This window comes from Vulpes vulpes, chromosome 14 (genome assembly GCF_048418805.1).
Source record: "Vulpes vulpes isolate BD-2025 chromosome 14, VulVul3, whole genome shotgun sequence".
Taxonomy (NCBI): domain Eukaryota; kingdom Metazoa; phylum Chordata; class Mammalia; order Carnivora; family Canidae; genus Vulpes; species Vulpes vulpes.
The window spans coordinates 72115968-72132703 of record NC_132793.1 but is presented as its reverse complement, the minus strand read 5'-3'; the positions used below and the strand labels follow the sequence as shown (position 1 = coordinate 72132703).

The 16736-nt window shown below is 46.5% G+C and overlaps 1 protein-coding gene across 7 annotated transcripts in view; it reads left to right on the top strand.

The window, feature by feature from the left end:
- Positions 1 to 1742: 1742 nt before the first annotated feature.
- VCAN (versican) overlaps positions 1743 to 16736 on the top strand; it is a 111897-nt gene continuing 96903 nt past the window's right edge. For 3 of the 7 annotated variants that reach the window (XM_025992936.2, XM_025992937.2, XM_025992938.2), the window contains exons 1-2: positions 2430 to 2655; positions 14657 to 14732. In XM_025992936.2, the coding sequence (XP_025848721.1) occupies positions 14663 to 14732 (70 nt within the window). In that variant the 5' untranslated portion in view covers positions 2430 to 2655; positions 14657 to 14662. Of the gene's footprint in view, positions 1898 to 2128; positions 2342 to 2429; positions 2656 to 14656; positions 14733 to 16736 lie in introns of those variants that run through there. The other 4 variants (XM_072736869.1, XM_072736866.1, XM_072736868.1 and 1 more) reach the window with 4 other exon arrangements.

The window sequence follows — 16736 nt, the reverse complement described above, 5'->3', positions numbered from 1 at the left end:
ATCTGCTATCAGTTGCTTTCTCGAGCTGCTGTAGGTCTCCTTTGTAGAAATGTTTTACTTAACTGTATTCTAGAGGGAGGGCAGGGTAATGGAGAGATGAGAGTAAGCTCTTCAGATTGGCAGATCTGCCACTTAGAAAGTGGCCATGGGCAAGACATTTAAACGCTCTGGAAGTCAACTAGGTTGACTCAGATTTAAGAATGAGAACAATCAAATACACTTCGGGTGTCCCAGAGAAAGATCTATCCTAATGCCTGGAGTATAAATTTCAAAAAGGATTTTTCTTTGGTTTTGAGCGAAATAATCTTGATCATGAAGTTGCTATGAAGACTGCTTGAAAAGACCACTGGATCCAGAGTCAAGAGTTGCATTTTGGTAACAGCTGTGCTTTTAATCGTGTGACTTTAGGAAAAATCACTTTCTGAGCTTTAGTTTGCTTATCTGCTAAATGTAAAGGTTGAAATCTGATTCTGTTCTGTGACTCTGTTTTTCTAAATATTTAATGAAATAGAGCTTCAATGTTAAGAATGGTGGTAGGGCAGCCCGGGTGGCTCAGCGGTTTAGCACTGCCTTCCACCCAGGGCCTGATCCTGGAGACCTGGGATCGAGTCCCATGTCGGGCTCTCCCTCTGCCTGTGTCTCTGCCTCTTTCTCTCTCTCTGTATCTCATGAATAAATAAAATCTTAAAAAAAAAAAAAAAGAATGGTATAATAACTATTCTAAGGATAAATACACCATCATAAAACATATTTAAAAATTGACTCCTAAATCCTATAATTGTTGTTATTCACTATAATGAACCAAATAAATAAATAAATGAATAAATGAATAAATAAATAAATAAATAAATAAATAAATAAATAAAAATGGAAAATGCACATTTTGAGGACTGAAATTCTCCTTACAAAACTTCTGCCTGTTTTTCGCTTAAAATCTAGCATCCTGCAGAATGCATACACCTTGCAAAAGAAACTTAAGAAAAGAAACATTATAAACGTGCGTGCCCAGAAGTCTAGGCTTCTACAAGTTTTAAAGTAGGAGTCTAAGGCCAACCTACTCAAAGGAATTCAGAGTAAACTGGACTTTTTTTCTTTCATCATCACTTTTGTATCGGATATAATTTTCTCCGTAGGGACTGCAGAGAGAAAAGCCATGAGGATACTTCCACGTTTGTGTGAAAAGAAGATACTGCTCTCCCTTCCAGGATCCCCCCATGTTGAAACTGATGTGCACCTTGGGCTTATTTTGTTCCCATTGTATAAACTCATACAGGACTTCAAAGAAAAGGAAAATACAAAGTCCCTCTTTTCTAAGGGGCAGAAATCCTTTGTGTCAACTGGTTGACCCCTTGCTCTCTAAGGTCCTATAGGAAATCTTTTGTAACACAATGCAGGGGACTCTTCCTTGTGTTGATGCTGTTTACACAGTCGGTCTGCCCGGCTGAAAACAGAAATCACAAGAACTCCAGGAAGATTGTGGTCCCATTTCCTGACCACAAGGAAGGGGGGATCGGGACATGGAAGGAGTCTGTGTTGCTCAGAAAAATTCTTAAATATCCTGCCATCATCACACTTTGGAAAACTGAGGGTAAGGAAGAAGGAGGAAAGCAAAGTCTAGACTTGTGTACTGAGTGGCCGAGTCGGGGGATCTGTGGACGCCGGCAGGGGCTCGGGCTGGGGAGCTTCCCGTCCGAGCCTTCACCAGCGGGGTCTTTGTAGCTCGCGCTCCGACGCCGGGCTCCGCTTCGGGCAGCTCCCGGGGAAGGCGGTTCCTGCACGTTCTCTCCGGGGCTTGGAAGGGTCCGGCTCGCTCAGTCTGGCTCAGGTTGGCAGGAGGCGCAAGCCTGACACTTGGCTCTGATGGGACAGCCAGGTCCCGGGGCCGCGTAAACGCGCTGTAAGCAAGTTCTTCGCCGATTTTACGGAGTTTCGTCCGCTCCCGGGAGGGACTGCGGGGGCTCAGCCGTCTGCCGCCCGCCGGCCCCGAAGCGCGGGGGGCTCGTGTCCCCCCAGCCCCGAGCGCGCGGCCCCGGGGGCGGGGGGGGCGGGTTCCGGGCGCGCGGCGATGCTGCTCGGGGGCCGGGGGGGGGGGGGGCGGGGGAGCGCTGCTGTCCCCGAGCCCATTGGTACTTCTCGAGGGGCAGGGACGCCGGGAGGTGGGGGTGCCGCGGAGGGGGCCGGCGGTCCTTTCCGCCCTCCGCCTGCTTTCCAAGCCCGGGCTCCTAGGAGGGGCTGAAGCTGCCGAGCGCCTCGGGAGCCTGTGAATGAGCCTCCTCCTCTTCCTCCTCCTCCTCCTCCTCCTCCTCCTCCTCCTCGCCGAGTCTCCTCCTCGGTGCTGACGGTACAGTGATATAATGATGATGGGTGTCACAACCCGCATTTGAACTTGCAGGCGAGCTGCCCCGAGCCTTTCTGGGGGAGAACTCCGGGCGGGCGGGAGCGACAGCCGCGAGCGCTCGGGGCCGCGGACCGGCGCTGGGAGCCGCGCTGGGACCCGGCTCTGCGGCCACCCGCGTCCGCCCGCGCCGCCCCGCACCTCCGCACCCCTCCCGGGCGCCCAGCCGCCGGGTGACCCGCCCCGGCCACACCGAGCCCTTCCGCGCTGCGCTGCGGTGATTTTTTTTCCCCCCAAACTGCAATAAGCCGCCTTTCAAGGTAATCACGTTTCTTTTGTTCCTCCTTTAAAAAAAAAAGAATAGGGAAAAAAAAACCCCAAAAAACAAAAACGAGAGAGCTTAGAAAACCGAAGTACCTTGTAATTGGGAGAAGGCTTAATTGAGGCGGAGAGAGCCAGCTGGAAGGCGAAGTTAGGAAGATAAATGCACTTTTAAGAATGCAGGTAACTTTGAGAAGGACGTTTGGAGAGAGCAATGCCGAGGGACCGTGGTGCTGAAAAAGATCCAGACAAAAGAAGCCCGGGATGGGGTGGGGGTCGAGGGACTAACGGAATTGGGGGAAGGGAGCGAAGGGGACTGCGGGGAACCCCGCGAAAAGTCGTGGGGTCCCGAGCTGGAGGGACCGCTGGCATCTTGAGCTTTTTTTTTTTTTTTTTTTTTTTTGTTAACCTGTTTGAGGCAAAAGTTTGAATGGGGACTCGGGGGCCCCGCGAGCGGGCTGGTCCCCGAAGCCGCCGCGCCAGCCGCCACCTGGCTCCCGGTCGCGGCTCGGGGCGGCCCCGGACCCCAGGCAGGTCCGGGGGACCTGGGCGACCGCGACCGCGTCCGGCCGCACAGGCTGCGAGGGGCGGGGGCGGGGGCGGGGGCGGGGGGCTCCCCGCGCCGCGCCTCTGGGGCGGCCCGGGGGCTGTCGGGGCCGGCGCGGTGCCCCCGGGGTCTTTTGTCCCGCGCGCGAGCCCGGGGCCGCCGGGGAGGCCGGGGCGGGGGTGGGGGTGGGGCCGCGGCGGCCGGAGAGCGCCTGGGCGGGAAAAGCTTGCCTGGAAGCCCCGGCGGGGTGCAGGAATTCAGTGTCACCCCGCGGAGCGAGGTGGAGGCTCGGGGCGCTCTGCAGACAAAGGTGGCGCGGGGACCGCCTCCGGGGCCGCTCGGGCCAGCGCCGTCGCCCCGGCTCCCGCGGGCCGCCTGCCCCTCCAGCTCCTCCGCCCCCGAGTTGAGCGACGCGGACGCCCAGGCTGCAGCGCCCCGCCGCCCTGCGCCGGGCGGGTGGGCGTCCCCGGGCGCGGAGGCCCGTGCGCCAGGCAGCGGGGAGCGCGGCACCCGCCGTGTCACAGCCCAGGGTCTGCTCTCCCGCCCGCTGCGCCCCTGCGAGCCCCGCCGGTCCCCGGAGATGCCACGGAGGGCGGTGCGCGCGGCGCGGAGAGCCTCCCCGCGGGCGCACGCCCCTGCCCCGCGGGCGCCGGCCTCGGCCTCCGGGCCCCTTCCCATCTTTGTGTCCCCCCCCCGTCCCCATGTTCGCCGCCCCCGCCCCGCGCCCGGCCTCGGCTCGGAGTCCTCGCCCCTGGTCCCCTCCCCCACGGCGGACGGATGAACGGCCAGTGCGAGACCCCTGCCTCCGGGCCGGGGGGCCGGGGGGCCGGGGGGGAGGAGCGACCGGCCCGCGGGTCCCCGCGCCCGGCCCCCCGCAGGCGTGCAGAGGCCCGGCCCGGCCCAGAGGTCCAGGAACGCGGCGCGCGGACGGCTGCGGGCGCCCCCTGACGGCGACGCGGGCTCGGCGGCCGCCGGACCCTCCCCCGCCGCGGGCCCCCAGCGAGCCGCCCCCGCGCCGCGGTTCAGGGTGAATGAAGGGCGCCCCCGCCCGTGCCTGCGGCGGGTCCGCGCCGGGAACCCGGGGCCCTGGGGGCCCCGAGAGGCCGCGTGTCCGCGCAGGGCCGAGCCTGCCCCCCCGAGTCGGCGGGGTGGCCCCGCTCCGGCCGGGCCGCGCTGCGCTGCGTGGACGGGCCCCCGCGCGGGCTGCACGCTCCGGAAACCGCCCCGAGCGCTTTGCTCCCGGCCGCTTGGACCCGGCGCTCCGGCCCCACCCCGGGGTCCCGCCAAAGAAAGGGCCGCGCCAAAGATGCAGTAACGTCAAGACTACATCGTGGAAGTTTAGGGCTGGAGCGCGTCGGGAGGGGAGGGGAGGGGAGGGGAGGGGGAAGAGGAGGGGGAGAAGGGGAAGGGGAGGGGAGGGGAGGGGAGGGGAAAGGGGAGGGGAGGGGAGGGGAGGGGGAAGAGGAGGGGGAGAAGGGGAAGGGGAGGGGAGAGGAGGGGGAGGGAAAGGGGAGGAGAGGGGAAGGGGAGGGGAAGGGGAAGAGGAGGGGGGAAAGAGGAGGGGAGGGAGGGAGAAGAGGAGGGGAGGGGAGGGAAAGGGAAGAGGAGGGGAGGGGAGGGGGAAGAGGAGGGGGAGAAGGGGGAGGGGAGGGGAGGGGAGGGGGAAGAGGAGGGGGAGAAGGGGAAGGGGAGGGGAGGGGAGGGGGAAGAGGAGGGGGAGAAGGGGAAGGGGAGGGGAGGGGGAGGGAAAGGGGAGGAGAGGGGAAGGGGAAGAGGAGGGGGGGAAAGAGGAGGGGAGGGAAAGAGGGGAGGAAAGGGAAGGGGAGGGGAAGGGGAAAGGGAAGGGGAAAGGGTAGAGGAGGGGAGGGAAACGGAAGGGGAGGGGGGTTAGGGGAAGAGGAGGGGAGGGTAAAAGGGAAGAGGAGGGGAGGAAAGGGAAGGGAAGGGGAGGGAAAGGGAATGGGAAGGGAAGGGGAGGGGAGGGAAAGGAGGGGAGGAAAGGGAAGGGGAGGGAGGGAGGGAAGGGGAGGGGAGGGAAGGGAAGCGTAAGGAAGGGGACCAGGAAAGAAGAAAGGAGTGAGAAGGGGCTGAGGGTCGCAAAGAGGCGAGGACCCGTAGGGTGCGCTTCGAGGTGTGAGGCCGAATTTCGCGTCCCGTTTGCAGACAGATGTTAAGCGACAACAGACGCTGCCAAAGCGCGTGCAAGGACGGAGGGGCGGGGCGGGGGGAGAGCAGCCCCTAGAGGGGTCGGGGCCTCGGGCCGAACCCCGCTCGCTCGGCCGACGCGGAGTGAGAACCGCGCCGGGCGCCCCGGGCTCCGCCGCAGCCGCCAGCCGCCGCCACGTGGGCTGGAGCTGGAGCTCCCGGGCCGAGACGGGCGTGACTCGGGCTGACACGCGCTCCGGAGAGCCGGCGGGCGGCCCAGCCCCGAGGCGCAGCGCCAGCCTCGGGGCCCCGCCTGGAGGCCGGTGGGGGCGGGGCCTGGCCCGGGGCGGGGCCTAGCCCGGGGCGGGGCGGGGTGGGGCTCACCCGTGGTTGCTCGGCGGCCGCGCCCCCGGCCCTTGGGCTGCGGGCACCGGAGGCTACCGGACTTCTGTCCTGAAGCTGCTAAACACTAACAGTTCGATTTTTTTTTTCTTGCTTCTTGAGAGTGGTAGTAGAAGTTTTTGCCATGCAGCAGGGAGGAGGTAAAGATTTACTCCAAGCAAACCTTTTTTTTTTTTTTTTTTTGGCAGAAAAATGACACAAGTTTCTTCTGTGGTCCATACATTGACTTTCTAAATACGTTTACATCCGTTTAAAGACTGCTTTTAGGACCGTACAGGATAGTCCTGTTCCAGACTGTCATAAGGGGGTTCTAGATGGCAGACGCTTGCCGCTTGACGGGACTGAGAGGGGCCCAAGGGGTGCAGGGGTGCAGGGGTGGGGCTGCACCCCGGCTGGGGGCATCAGCAGCGCCCGCGCGGGTCTGGCCCCCGCAGGGAGCTCCGCACACGTGCACCAAATGACTGAGCCCGTAACCTGGGAGAACGGGGCGTAGTCTAGACGCTGCCACTAAGAGCTGCATTTTAAACTCTCCCGCTTCTTCGCTTTACCTCAGGAGAACAGGGTTTTAAGGATCCCTGAGATCTCAAATTCTGAGATCTAATTGATACTCTTTCCCTTTCTTTTTGACTCCTTCTAAAAGCTGTGACCGAAAGTATTTTAAGTACTGCTGGTCAACTGTGCCAAGCCTGCCATGGAAGTAGTCATGTGAAGTCCTAAAATAGGGTGCTGTGAGTTTAATATAAAAATGGGAAGGCTTCAGTGGGAGCAACAAGGGGTTTTCTGAGATGGAATCGGTTTCCAGTTGGGAGAATATGTAACTTGGATGCAAGAACATATCAAGCAGAAGGGCTGAGCTGACTTTTAGTGTGATCTCTTAGGAAAGAAAGGAATATTTCACAATTGTATGTGCTTGTCCAAGCTAATAAAGCAAAGGATTCCAATGGATTCCAAAGTGATTGAGCAATTACTTCCTCCAGCAGGAAGTCCACAGTCCTTAATCTTGTGGGTGGTGCAAAGAGGATAAGAACAAGACCATCAAAGGATTTATGTCAGAATGCAAACTTTTGGGTTTTTTCTAGTAGATAAGTTAAAAGTTATTCCTAAACTGTACTTCCTGCTTTTTTAAAAAATGAAGTTTGACAAGAATCCCCTAAGATATGTATGTTTACAGGTGTAGGTTTCCTCCAATTTGCGTACAAACTGGAAGAGAATGTCTCTGATATTCTAAGGTCCCTATGTCTGCATGCTTGTAAGTTTTGTTGCAAAGGACCTGAAAAAAGGTATTATTAATGTTAAAAATATAGTCCTTGTTCTCTCTTTCCTCACCTTATTATTATGCATAAGTTTGATAATTGGTCACTAATTGAGCATCAGAGCCTTTGAGGACATAGAGATCCACCAAGGCTGTCTTCCAATAGTCATATAACCAAGCTCTTCTTTTCTACTGCAGTTTAAACAGTTTTGTTGCCTTTATTCGTGGACAGGCATCGCTAGACACTGTATTTAAAATGGGATATTGCCCTGTGACTGAGCCCAACTTCTCAAGACACATGGTTCTCTTGAGAAGACTCAGTGACTGTACTATAGTAGGTGATTATTTTACCACCCACCTAGAGAAAACGGGACTCACAAACATTCATTGTTGGGGTGAGCTGCTCTAGTCTGAGAAAACATGCTGATTGTTGCATAGGTCTATACTTTCTTTACCAGAAAACAGAAGACGTGTACTCCCTCTGATTAGGAATCAGAACAAGAGGAAGTAGAGATAAATGTCTTGGTCAAGCTCCATTTCAATTAGTGAATTTTTGCTGTCTCCTCTAGTAGCCTAGATTCAGTAAATTGCAGCCACCTCTCCACCCCCACATAAATATACATTTATGCATTTATATTATATTTATATATATTCTCCCGGGGTTTTTGTTGTTGTTGTGTTTGTTTGTTTGTTTTTTCCTTTGGCTCTGCTAGGTTCTTATCATTGAATGTGCCAAGGTGGTTGTATTTCAATGGTCCATGCAAAGTGTCTTTGTTCAAAGTTTGCCTCTTAATGTTTCCTGAAACTCCTCTGGATAGATCTATCATCTATTAAAGGGTACACACATCTGAGTTTAAATTTACCTCATTTCTGTACGTATATATATCCTACCTCATTCTTTTAAGAATTTTAAGAGGTGTTTTTCTATAAAAATGAGATTACAGAGCTTATAATAAACACATATATAATATGTAAGCAATTATATTTTTATTATTAAGTCACTGAGTTGCTATTACCTGTGGTGTGGTAGAGTGAACACTAGGCTTTGAATCAAACAGCTTGATGTCAAAATCTATTAAATGTATATACAGTTATATACATCAAAAGGGTGAATACTGTGAGAAGGCTTTGGCAAATGGAAAACTGTATAAATAAGTGGTGTTAATATTATATCCATGGGACTTGTATTGATCTAATTCTATAATCTCAATAAAAACACTAGTACCTAAATCACGTATTTCCTACTAAATCTGTAAAGTTAGTTAGGATCATTTTGCCTTAAGACTTGTCTAATTTAACTGAATAGGAGACAGAATCCAGAAATAGACTAAAATAGACATGGAAATTCAGTGACAAAGAAGGATTATTAAACAAATAATCTGGGGACAAGTGATTGGTCCACTCAGAATAAGAGTCAACCTCTACCTTATTTCTTATCCTCAAATAAAGTTAAGATGATCAAATACAAGATGTAGAGATGACGTTTGAAAAATAACTAGAGTGGACACCTGAGTGGCTCAGTCGGTTAAGCCTCCTACTCTTGGTTTCAGTTCAGGTCATGATCTGAGGCTCATGAGATCCAGCTCCATGGGGGGCTCTGCCCTGGGTATGGAGCCTACTTAAGAGTCTCTCTTTCCCTCTCCCTCTCCCTCTGTTCCTCCACCTCTGCACCCCCCCTCCCCCCACCAACCCTGCTTGTGGATGTTCTCTGTCACTCTCTAAAAAATTAAATTAAAAAAAAACTAGAGGATATTATAGAATTTTTAAAATAATAACATAGAAGTAGAGAAACCTGTTCTAAGCAAAAGATAAAATCCAGAAGCCATACTAGAAAAGACTGATAAATATGAGTAAATAATAATTAAATTATTTTACACAAAAAGAAGCAACGCATTTGGAAAATATCTGCAACATATGAGAGACAAAGAGCCAATAACTCTTTTGATATAACAAGAGCTTTTATAAATAAATAAAAGACCACAGTCTATCCAAAAATGTCAAATGTGATATATAGGCAGTTAGCAGAACAAATATGTTTTTAATCATATGAGAAATTGCTCAGCCTCATTCATAATTAAAGAAATAGTAATTAAAAAGCAATGATGTATTGCACTATTACTGTTTTGTCATCTATCACAGCAGTCCATTTAAAAAAGTTTGATGAGAGTTTGTTTCAGCCAGGTTGTGGGGAAAGTGGATCTCTCACATACTACTGTGGCAAATATAAATGGGCTCATCTTTTTTATAAAATGATTTGCTAATAACCAGAAAAATTTTAAAATGCTTATACTCTTTGACCCAGCAAATCTCTTCTGGATATTGTCATATACATGCTGGTACAAGTGTCACCCAAGACAGATGGACAAGATGCTCTTTGCAGCATTGTTTCTAATAGCAAAATCTGGAGCCAGCTTAAAGGCTTATCATAGGAAGTGGTGAAATAAAAGATGCTGCATTCATCTAATGGAAAACTCTACAGCTGTTAAAAACAATGCAAAAAAACCTATATTTGCCGATTTGGAACATTTTCCGAAGTACAGTGTATTTTAAACAAAGAAAGGAATGTACCAAATAGTGTTTATAATATGCAACTTATTAGGTAAAAAAAAAAATTGAGCATATTCATTCATTCATTCATTCATTCATTCAGCAAACACTTACTGAGTATCCTGAGCATGAACAAAACATCATAGATTGCTCTTCTGGAGCTTATATTATGGTGTATAGAGAAAGGCAATCCTTCACCCCTCCCCCCCCCAATAAAATATATAAAATGATATACACTATGATGAAAATAGAGCATGGTAAAGGGAATAGAGAGTGCAGTGTTTTAGAAAGAGTAATGAGGAAGAGGTTAGCCAGGCAGAGAAAAGAGCAGTACTAAAGGACAATGCCGTGAAAAAGCTTAGCTCAGTCCCAGTTCAGGAATCTAGTTGCAGATTAGTGATAAATTCACATGGCACAGTTACTCCTGTGAAGTAAATATATAAGATTACCTGTTTAAACCATGAAATTTCTCTCTGCGTTGCAGTGATTCTTCTGTGAGAAAGCACAAAGAGCAAAATGGTAGATAATACTAATAATGGAAGGTAGTTGAGGTGTCCTAGACAACTGGTTGTCTAGGGTAACGATTTTGAAGACTAGAAAACAAAATCGCTAATTCTGTGTCCTTAAGTCACCCTTTGCTCAGCAGATCTTCCCCAAGATTAGTCAAGGCAGCCCATCCGTGGCATGACGCTTACCGTCTTTGCAGACATTTCTCATGGATAGGTGTCCTGTTAACCTTGTCTCTTGTGTCTCCCAGGCAATTAAACAGCCTCAACCAACTGTGTCTTGATTGTTCGATGACTTTCTCCTCTTCTTATTGACTTCACTAGAGTGAAGGCTAAATATAGACACTGGCTTTCCTATCTCCCAGGTCTTTCTATGCAGACAAACTTGTTATCACTAGCAGATTATGCTTACAAGACTGACATGGAAGAGGAAAGAATATAAGTGGGGGTTAGAGTGGTGCTAAAAGAAAAAAAAAAAAAGGAGGTTTTAGAAAGTTTCCTATTTAGTAAGGCCTAAATGCAGAAGGTAGATAGTATGCCTTGACAAACATGAACGTGAACATAGCCTTAAGAGAATTGGAGAAATGGAATGAGTGCCCCCAGACTCCAAGGAAGAGTCCACAGAAATGTAATTCTAAGGCAGTTAAGATCAATAAAAGCATTCTGAGATATTTACTAAAGAAATAAATGACCATTGTTTAAAGCAAGTGTTGCAAACTTAGGTTCTCTACAGGGAACAGGCAAGGAGTAGCAATGGATGAGAAGCCCAGTGGGGCCAGTGATCACCTTGAGCACACGGAGCCAAGGTGAGAGCCTGCTCCTTGCCTAGTGCTGATGACTGGCCAGCAAGAATATGGATGTAGACTTGTTTGATCTGATTTTTTTTAAAAGATTTATTTATTTATGATAGAAAGAGGGCGGGTGGGGGAAGACACAGGAGGAAGGAGAAGCAGGCTCCATGCCAGGAGCCCGACGTGGGACTCGAACCCAGGACTCCAGGATCGTGCCCTGGACCAAAGGCAGGCACCAAACCACTAAGCCACCCAGGGATCCCTGATCTGATTTTTCAAAGTGATCTGAGGCTTATGACAACTCCAATTTTTAAATGTTGGGAATTTATTCAAATATACTTATGTAAATATATTTAAAACATGATTGATCTTTCCCTTGTATTTTTAATGCACTGGATTCCTTCCCTAGCCTTGTCTTGAGGCAGTTTTAAGGCAAGTGATGAATATATTCGTGATGTAGATGAAAGACCATTTTCCTCCCTCTCTTAAAAAAAAAAAGAAAAAAAAAAAGGAAAGACACTTTTATAAGAATGAGCAAGGCAGAAAAAGTTAGACTTTGAATATCAGCCTTAGATCGGAAATTAGGATGCAGAAGACCCATTCCTGGGTCAAGGTCTCTGATTTTATTATGAGATCCAACACTCCAAATACTGATAAACATCAGATATCATTGTGACATGATGCATAGTCAACTGTACTGTTTTAAATGTATTTCAGGTATAATTAGCTTACTTGCCCATATTCAAGAGGTTGGCACTTTGCTCTAAAGCATGTTTTAGAATAAGAAATGGAGGCAGTGATCCTGCATTCAGTCTATAAACCTTCCACAAGGGTCTACTCTGAAGCTGACCCTGTGGAAATATTACAGGAATTAGTAAATTGAATGTGATATTAGGTCCGTTCTACAGAGCCTACTGTTCTACAGAGGGGATAAAATATGTTTATAAGTAATGACTCAAAGCACATAGCAAAAGTTATAGGGGATTGTCTTATAAGCATAAACTTACCCACTGCTTCTATAGTGGTAACCCAAGTGATAACTTTCAAATCCAAGAGCTTCAAATACTTTTCTTTTTACTATTAGTGATATGAAAGCAGGAAGAGAACATCTGTAAAAAATCCTGAATTAGCTAGTAATTTTATTGAATACTGAATACACTGTGTATTCTTGAGCTATATTTCATATGCATTATTTTATCAATCCTCACATTCAACAGTTAAGTACTACTTTTCACAATAAAGAAGCTACTGAAAATGAGAGAGCTAGTAATTTACCCGAAATCACAGAGTATTGGTAGAGGATTCAGAACTTAAATTCAGGTTGAGACCGGACTTAACATTATGCTTAGAAAATAAAAGTTTCCTGAAGAAAAGAAAAAAAAAATGAGGACAATTTTTTCTCTAATGATGATAGGAAATTATTGTTTATATTTATAAAAAGGTTTCTTAGTCTTAGATTCAGTTAATACTGAAAGAATGCATTTTCTTTAATAGATTTTTTTATGATACAACCTGAAATTTCACCTTGGCAACTTTAAACTACAGAATATGTGGAATTGAGATCTTTATTTTTTTCTGAAATACTGTAATAACATTGAAATATAGGTGTATACTTCCTAGTTGCTGTAGTATTTGTAAGAAAGACAGAAATGGGGCACCTGGGTGGCTCAGTCAGTTAAGCATCTGCCTTCGGCTCAGATCATGATCCCAGGGCTCTGGGATCGAGCCCCATGTGGGGCTCCCTGCTCAGCAGGGAATCTGCTTCTTCCTTTCCCCCTCCCCCTGGCTCATGCTCTCTCTCTCTCTCTCTCTCTCTCTCTCTCTCTCTATCTGTCTCTTTCAAAATAAATAAATAGAATCTAAAAAAAAGAAGGAATGTAAAAACCAAAATTTCCAGTTTGTGTTTAATAGTGTCTACTATATATCCCAGTAATGTTATGATAAATAATAAACTTAATTTTCAAGGTTAATCTGTATCAAGGATTATCAACTGTGTGCTTTTCATTGTGAGTTGTCAATGGCTTAGAGATGGAAAATAGATACATAATTTATTAAGTTTAAAAGATGCTCTTTAGGATTTTGTTGTAGAGAACTTCTAACACTTATTCCAAGATAAATAAAATAAAAGCAATCAAATGGAGAATATCATGGAAAAAAAGAGTAATGTCAAAATAATGAAATCAAACTTGAACCCAAACTGGACTTGATTTTTATAGCATTTACTTCTTTTCAATCTAGATTTCCTAAATCATCCAGAATTTATATACTTTCTAAGGAAGATATTAGGAAGTTATTTAGGACACCATTTCAAATGTGTCAGTACCTTCAGCTACAAGTAACAAGAATCCCTCATTTTATTGGGTATAAATAACAAATTTATATTGGGTTTATTATTTCATAGAAAAAGTTCAGACGTACAGCCTACTCCAGGCTGAATGGTTGAGGGCTTAAGCCCCAGCTCTCCTGATTCTTTCTTAACCTCATCCCCAGCAGGTATCTTACACACTCATGGATGCAAGATGACATAACAGTAGGCGAAGAAATACCCTATTGTGTCAATGAAGAAAAGCAACCATCTCTTCCTTTCTTTCTATTCGATGAATGTACCTTTCCCAGGAGCATCCCCTCCACCCTGCGGAGATCCCCTCACATCTCATCAGTTAAAACTGCATCATCTACTCATCCAAAACCAATCATTGGCCAAAGGAATGGGAGAGTGTGACTGACTTAGGATAATCAGGATCATTCCCTTGGGCTGGGTTTGACTTAGGCTCCTCTAAAGGGTATGGCTGGGTGAAGGAGGGTAGACAGGAGAGTGGAATCAGAGTTTGGTTAGAAGGGAGAAAGAGGAATGGTTACCGGATAGCCAACCAACAATGGCTGTTACAGAATAGTTCTAAATGTAACTGAGAAGGGAACAAGCGTGGGGATCAAATAATCTGCAGTTCTTCTGAGATTGGCTCTTTGCTTTCCAGATGGTCCCCGACACTAGTACTTATCCGCCTTATAATTACAGCTCCGTAGAAACTCGAGCTGGAAGGGACCATTCTGAGACCCAGACTGTTAAATGTCTTCCCCAAAGGCACACAATAAATTAATGGCAAAGCCAGGGCAGGGTTTCTTGACTCTCAGAACAGAGTGTTTTCTTTCTTTTTTCATCCTTCAGACCTTAGAACTGTTGGAACTGCTTTAAAACTCATGGCAAGCACTGGTCTTTTTGTAATTAACAGCTCCTTATAATACATCTGTTTTGTTTGTTCAGCCTCCTAGAAACTAAATTGAGTCTGTGCTTTAAAAAGCCTGCTGAAGCCCTTATTCCCTGTTTTGATACCAAATGCGGGAACCACCACCATGTTCCTTCACCTCACATTAGATATGAATCCCCTTCTTTCAACATCTCTCCCTATTGTTCCTTCGTCTTCTTGTACCCTGTGACCAGCTTCCTGTTTCTAAATTGACACTGTGGTCACCCTTCCCTCTTTGTGCCAGTTCCTAGCCACTAGTTCCTTGGCTGTGGTTAATTGTTCTTTCTATAGCCTACCCAGTTGTGGCCGCCCCGCACATCCATATTGTTATATGTTCCCAAAGTGGGTTCTGGGATTATTTTAGTAGCTAAAATGGGTGAGAGTCAAACTAATAATTAAAGTGTCAGGATGACTTTTCCTATTACAAATTCTCTCTTGTTTTTACAATCTAAGAGGAGCTACTCTTTGTACTCTTATTACATACGCTGCACAAATAGCATGTGATCTCTGGCCTGCCACAAACCTGAATGCTTATGATTTCCTTTGTGTTTTTCTTCATTCCTAGGACAAGATGTTGATAAATATAAAGGGCATCTTATGGATGTGTTCTACCTTAATAGCAGCCCATGCGCTACATAAAGGTGAGTGTGATAATTTCTTTGGTGCTTAGTGAAATAGAAATTTAAGTATCAGGGCATGGAATGGCAATATGGTGTCACCAAAGTAATTTTTTATCTGTTCATTGTCTTAGAGTGCTGAACACTTTCAGCTAAAATATTTTTTATTTAATAAATGGTTTTCAATCAATCAATCAAAATGAAATAATGAACAGGATGCTAAAGAGGCAAGTAGGTTTTCAGTAAATTCCCCGATTACTTTCAAGCTGCAAAAAGGCTCATATATGGCATTGGGCATTTATTTAAAATCCATCTTCTTCAATATACTCAAGGACTTTCCTGTAAAGAAAAGAAAGCCTATCAAACCCTCAGGAGGCTAGAGTACAAGAAGAATCAAAAAGACAAAGACCAGGCTAAAAGCCAAGTTTTTACCCACACCTACATTTCTTTGCTTTGCTTCACTTTTCTCAAAGTAAGTGGGTAAGTGCACATGCACTGTTTTTTCTCAGCTTTAAATTATATATCTACCTAATGAAGGTTCTATAATTCCAAATTCCTGGACCATAATCCATGAGGTAAGATACTGCCCTGAATTTCAATAATCTGTTCCTCTCTAGACTCAGCCTCCACTTCTTTCTCACCCTTACTCTATACTTCAGACTTTCTGAACTAATTTGCAATTCCACACATAGACTTCAATGTTCCTTGGTTTTCTACTTGTAATTCCCGCTTGGCAGTCCCTTCTCCTATTCTCTACAGTTCCTCTTTAATTCACTCTTGAGGACGCAAAACTTAAGTATCATTTCATTTATCCATCCATTCCCCTATCCATACATTTATCTACTCGCTAACAATATTGTTTGAGTACCTTCTATATGCCAGGTTACATTATGGGTGCCCAGGGATATACCAGTGGACAAGCCATACATTGTCCTAGATTTCATTAAACTCAATCTCCTACTTACATGATGCAAGCAATAAACAAGTAAACTAACAGTCCAAGTACTTTCAGATTGATGAAAATAAAACTGAGTGATATAATAAAGAATGGCCTGGGTCAGGGGAAGGTGGGAAGACCTCTTTGAATAAGTAACATTTAAACCAAGATGTGAATGACCAAGATGGCTGTCAGAATTTAGACTCCACCAATCTGTGAACAGCCCAGGTGGTATCTTCTTCAGTGTTTTCAAGAAGTAAAGTGAAGGTCACAGACAGGGAAGGATAATAGCCTCCAGGGACAACAGAGAACACAGAAGGGAAATATGGAAAATGGAGTTGGTTTAGATGGGTAGTAACAGAAGGGGAATAATAGAAGAGTGGGAGAACCTTGAGGGACACTTAAAACAGAGTTCAGACTTTCTGCTTAAAATAAAGAACTCACACAAACAATAGGGGAAAAAACACTTACGATACCTTGGCGGTATTTTAAAAAAGTAATAGTAGGTAGCGATACTGAATAATTTCTCCATGTCAGGCCTTCTTCTGAATATTTTGCCTAATTTATTGAATCTCAACTCTTCAATGAGACAGATGCTTCTCTTCTCCCCATTTGACAGATGAGGAAAGTGTACCATCAAAAGGTTTGGAGGCATAGCTATAGAAGATTAGTCATGGAGGCTGGAGTTGAACCCAGGCAGTCAGGCTCCATAGTCCATGCTCTTAACCACTGTATGATACTTTATGCCAAGAATCAAGTTCTTTGTAAATCTGTGATCATGATTAAGAGATGTAATTAGTTGGGGGCTGATTTCAGAAGAGCTTAAGTTTTTCATATGATGGGTAAAAATTGAAATATAAGATTCATATAAATCAGATTTGCCAAGTTCATAGTGGGATACACTGCAGTAACTTGTTATGAGTCAACACAAGTATTTTCATCTTAAGCCTTTATCTGTTTATTCCTAGGCACTCAAAAGATCAATAACTAGTAACATTAATGAATGCCTTGTCCCCTGGTTATTGGCTTTATTTTAATGCATGAAGAGCTCTGCATTTTAACAATACCTATTATATTGATTATCTAGTGTT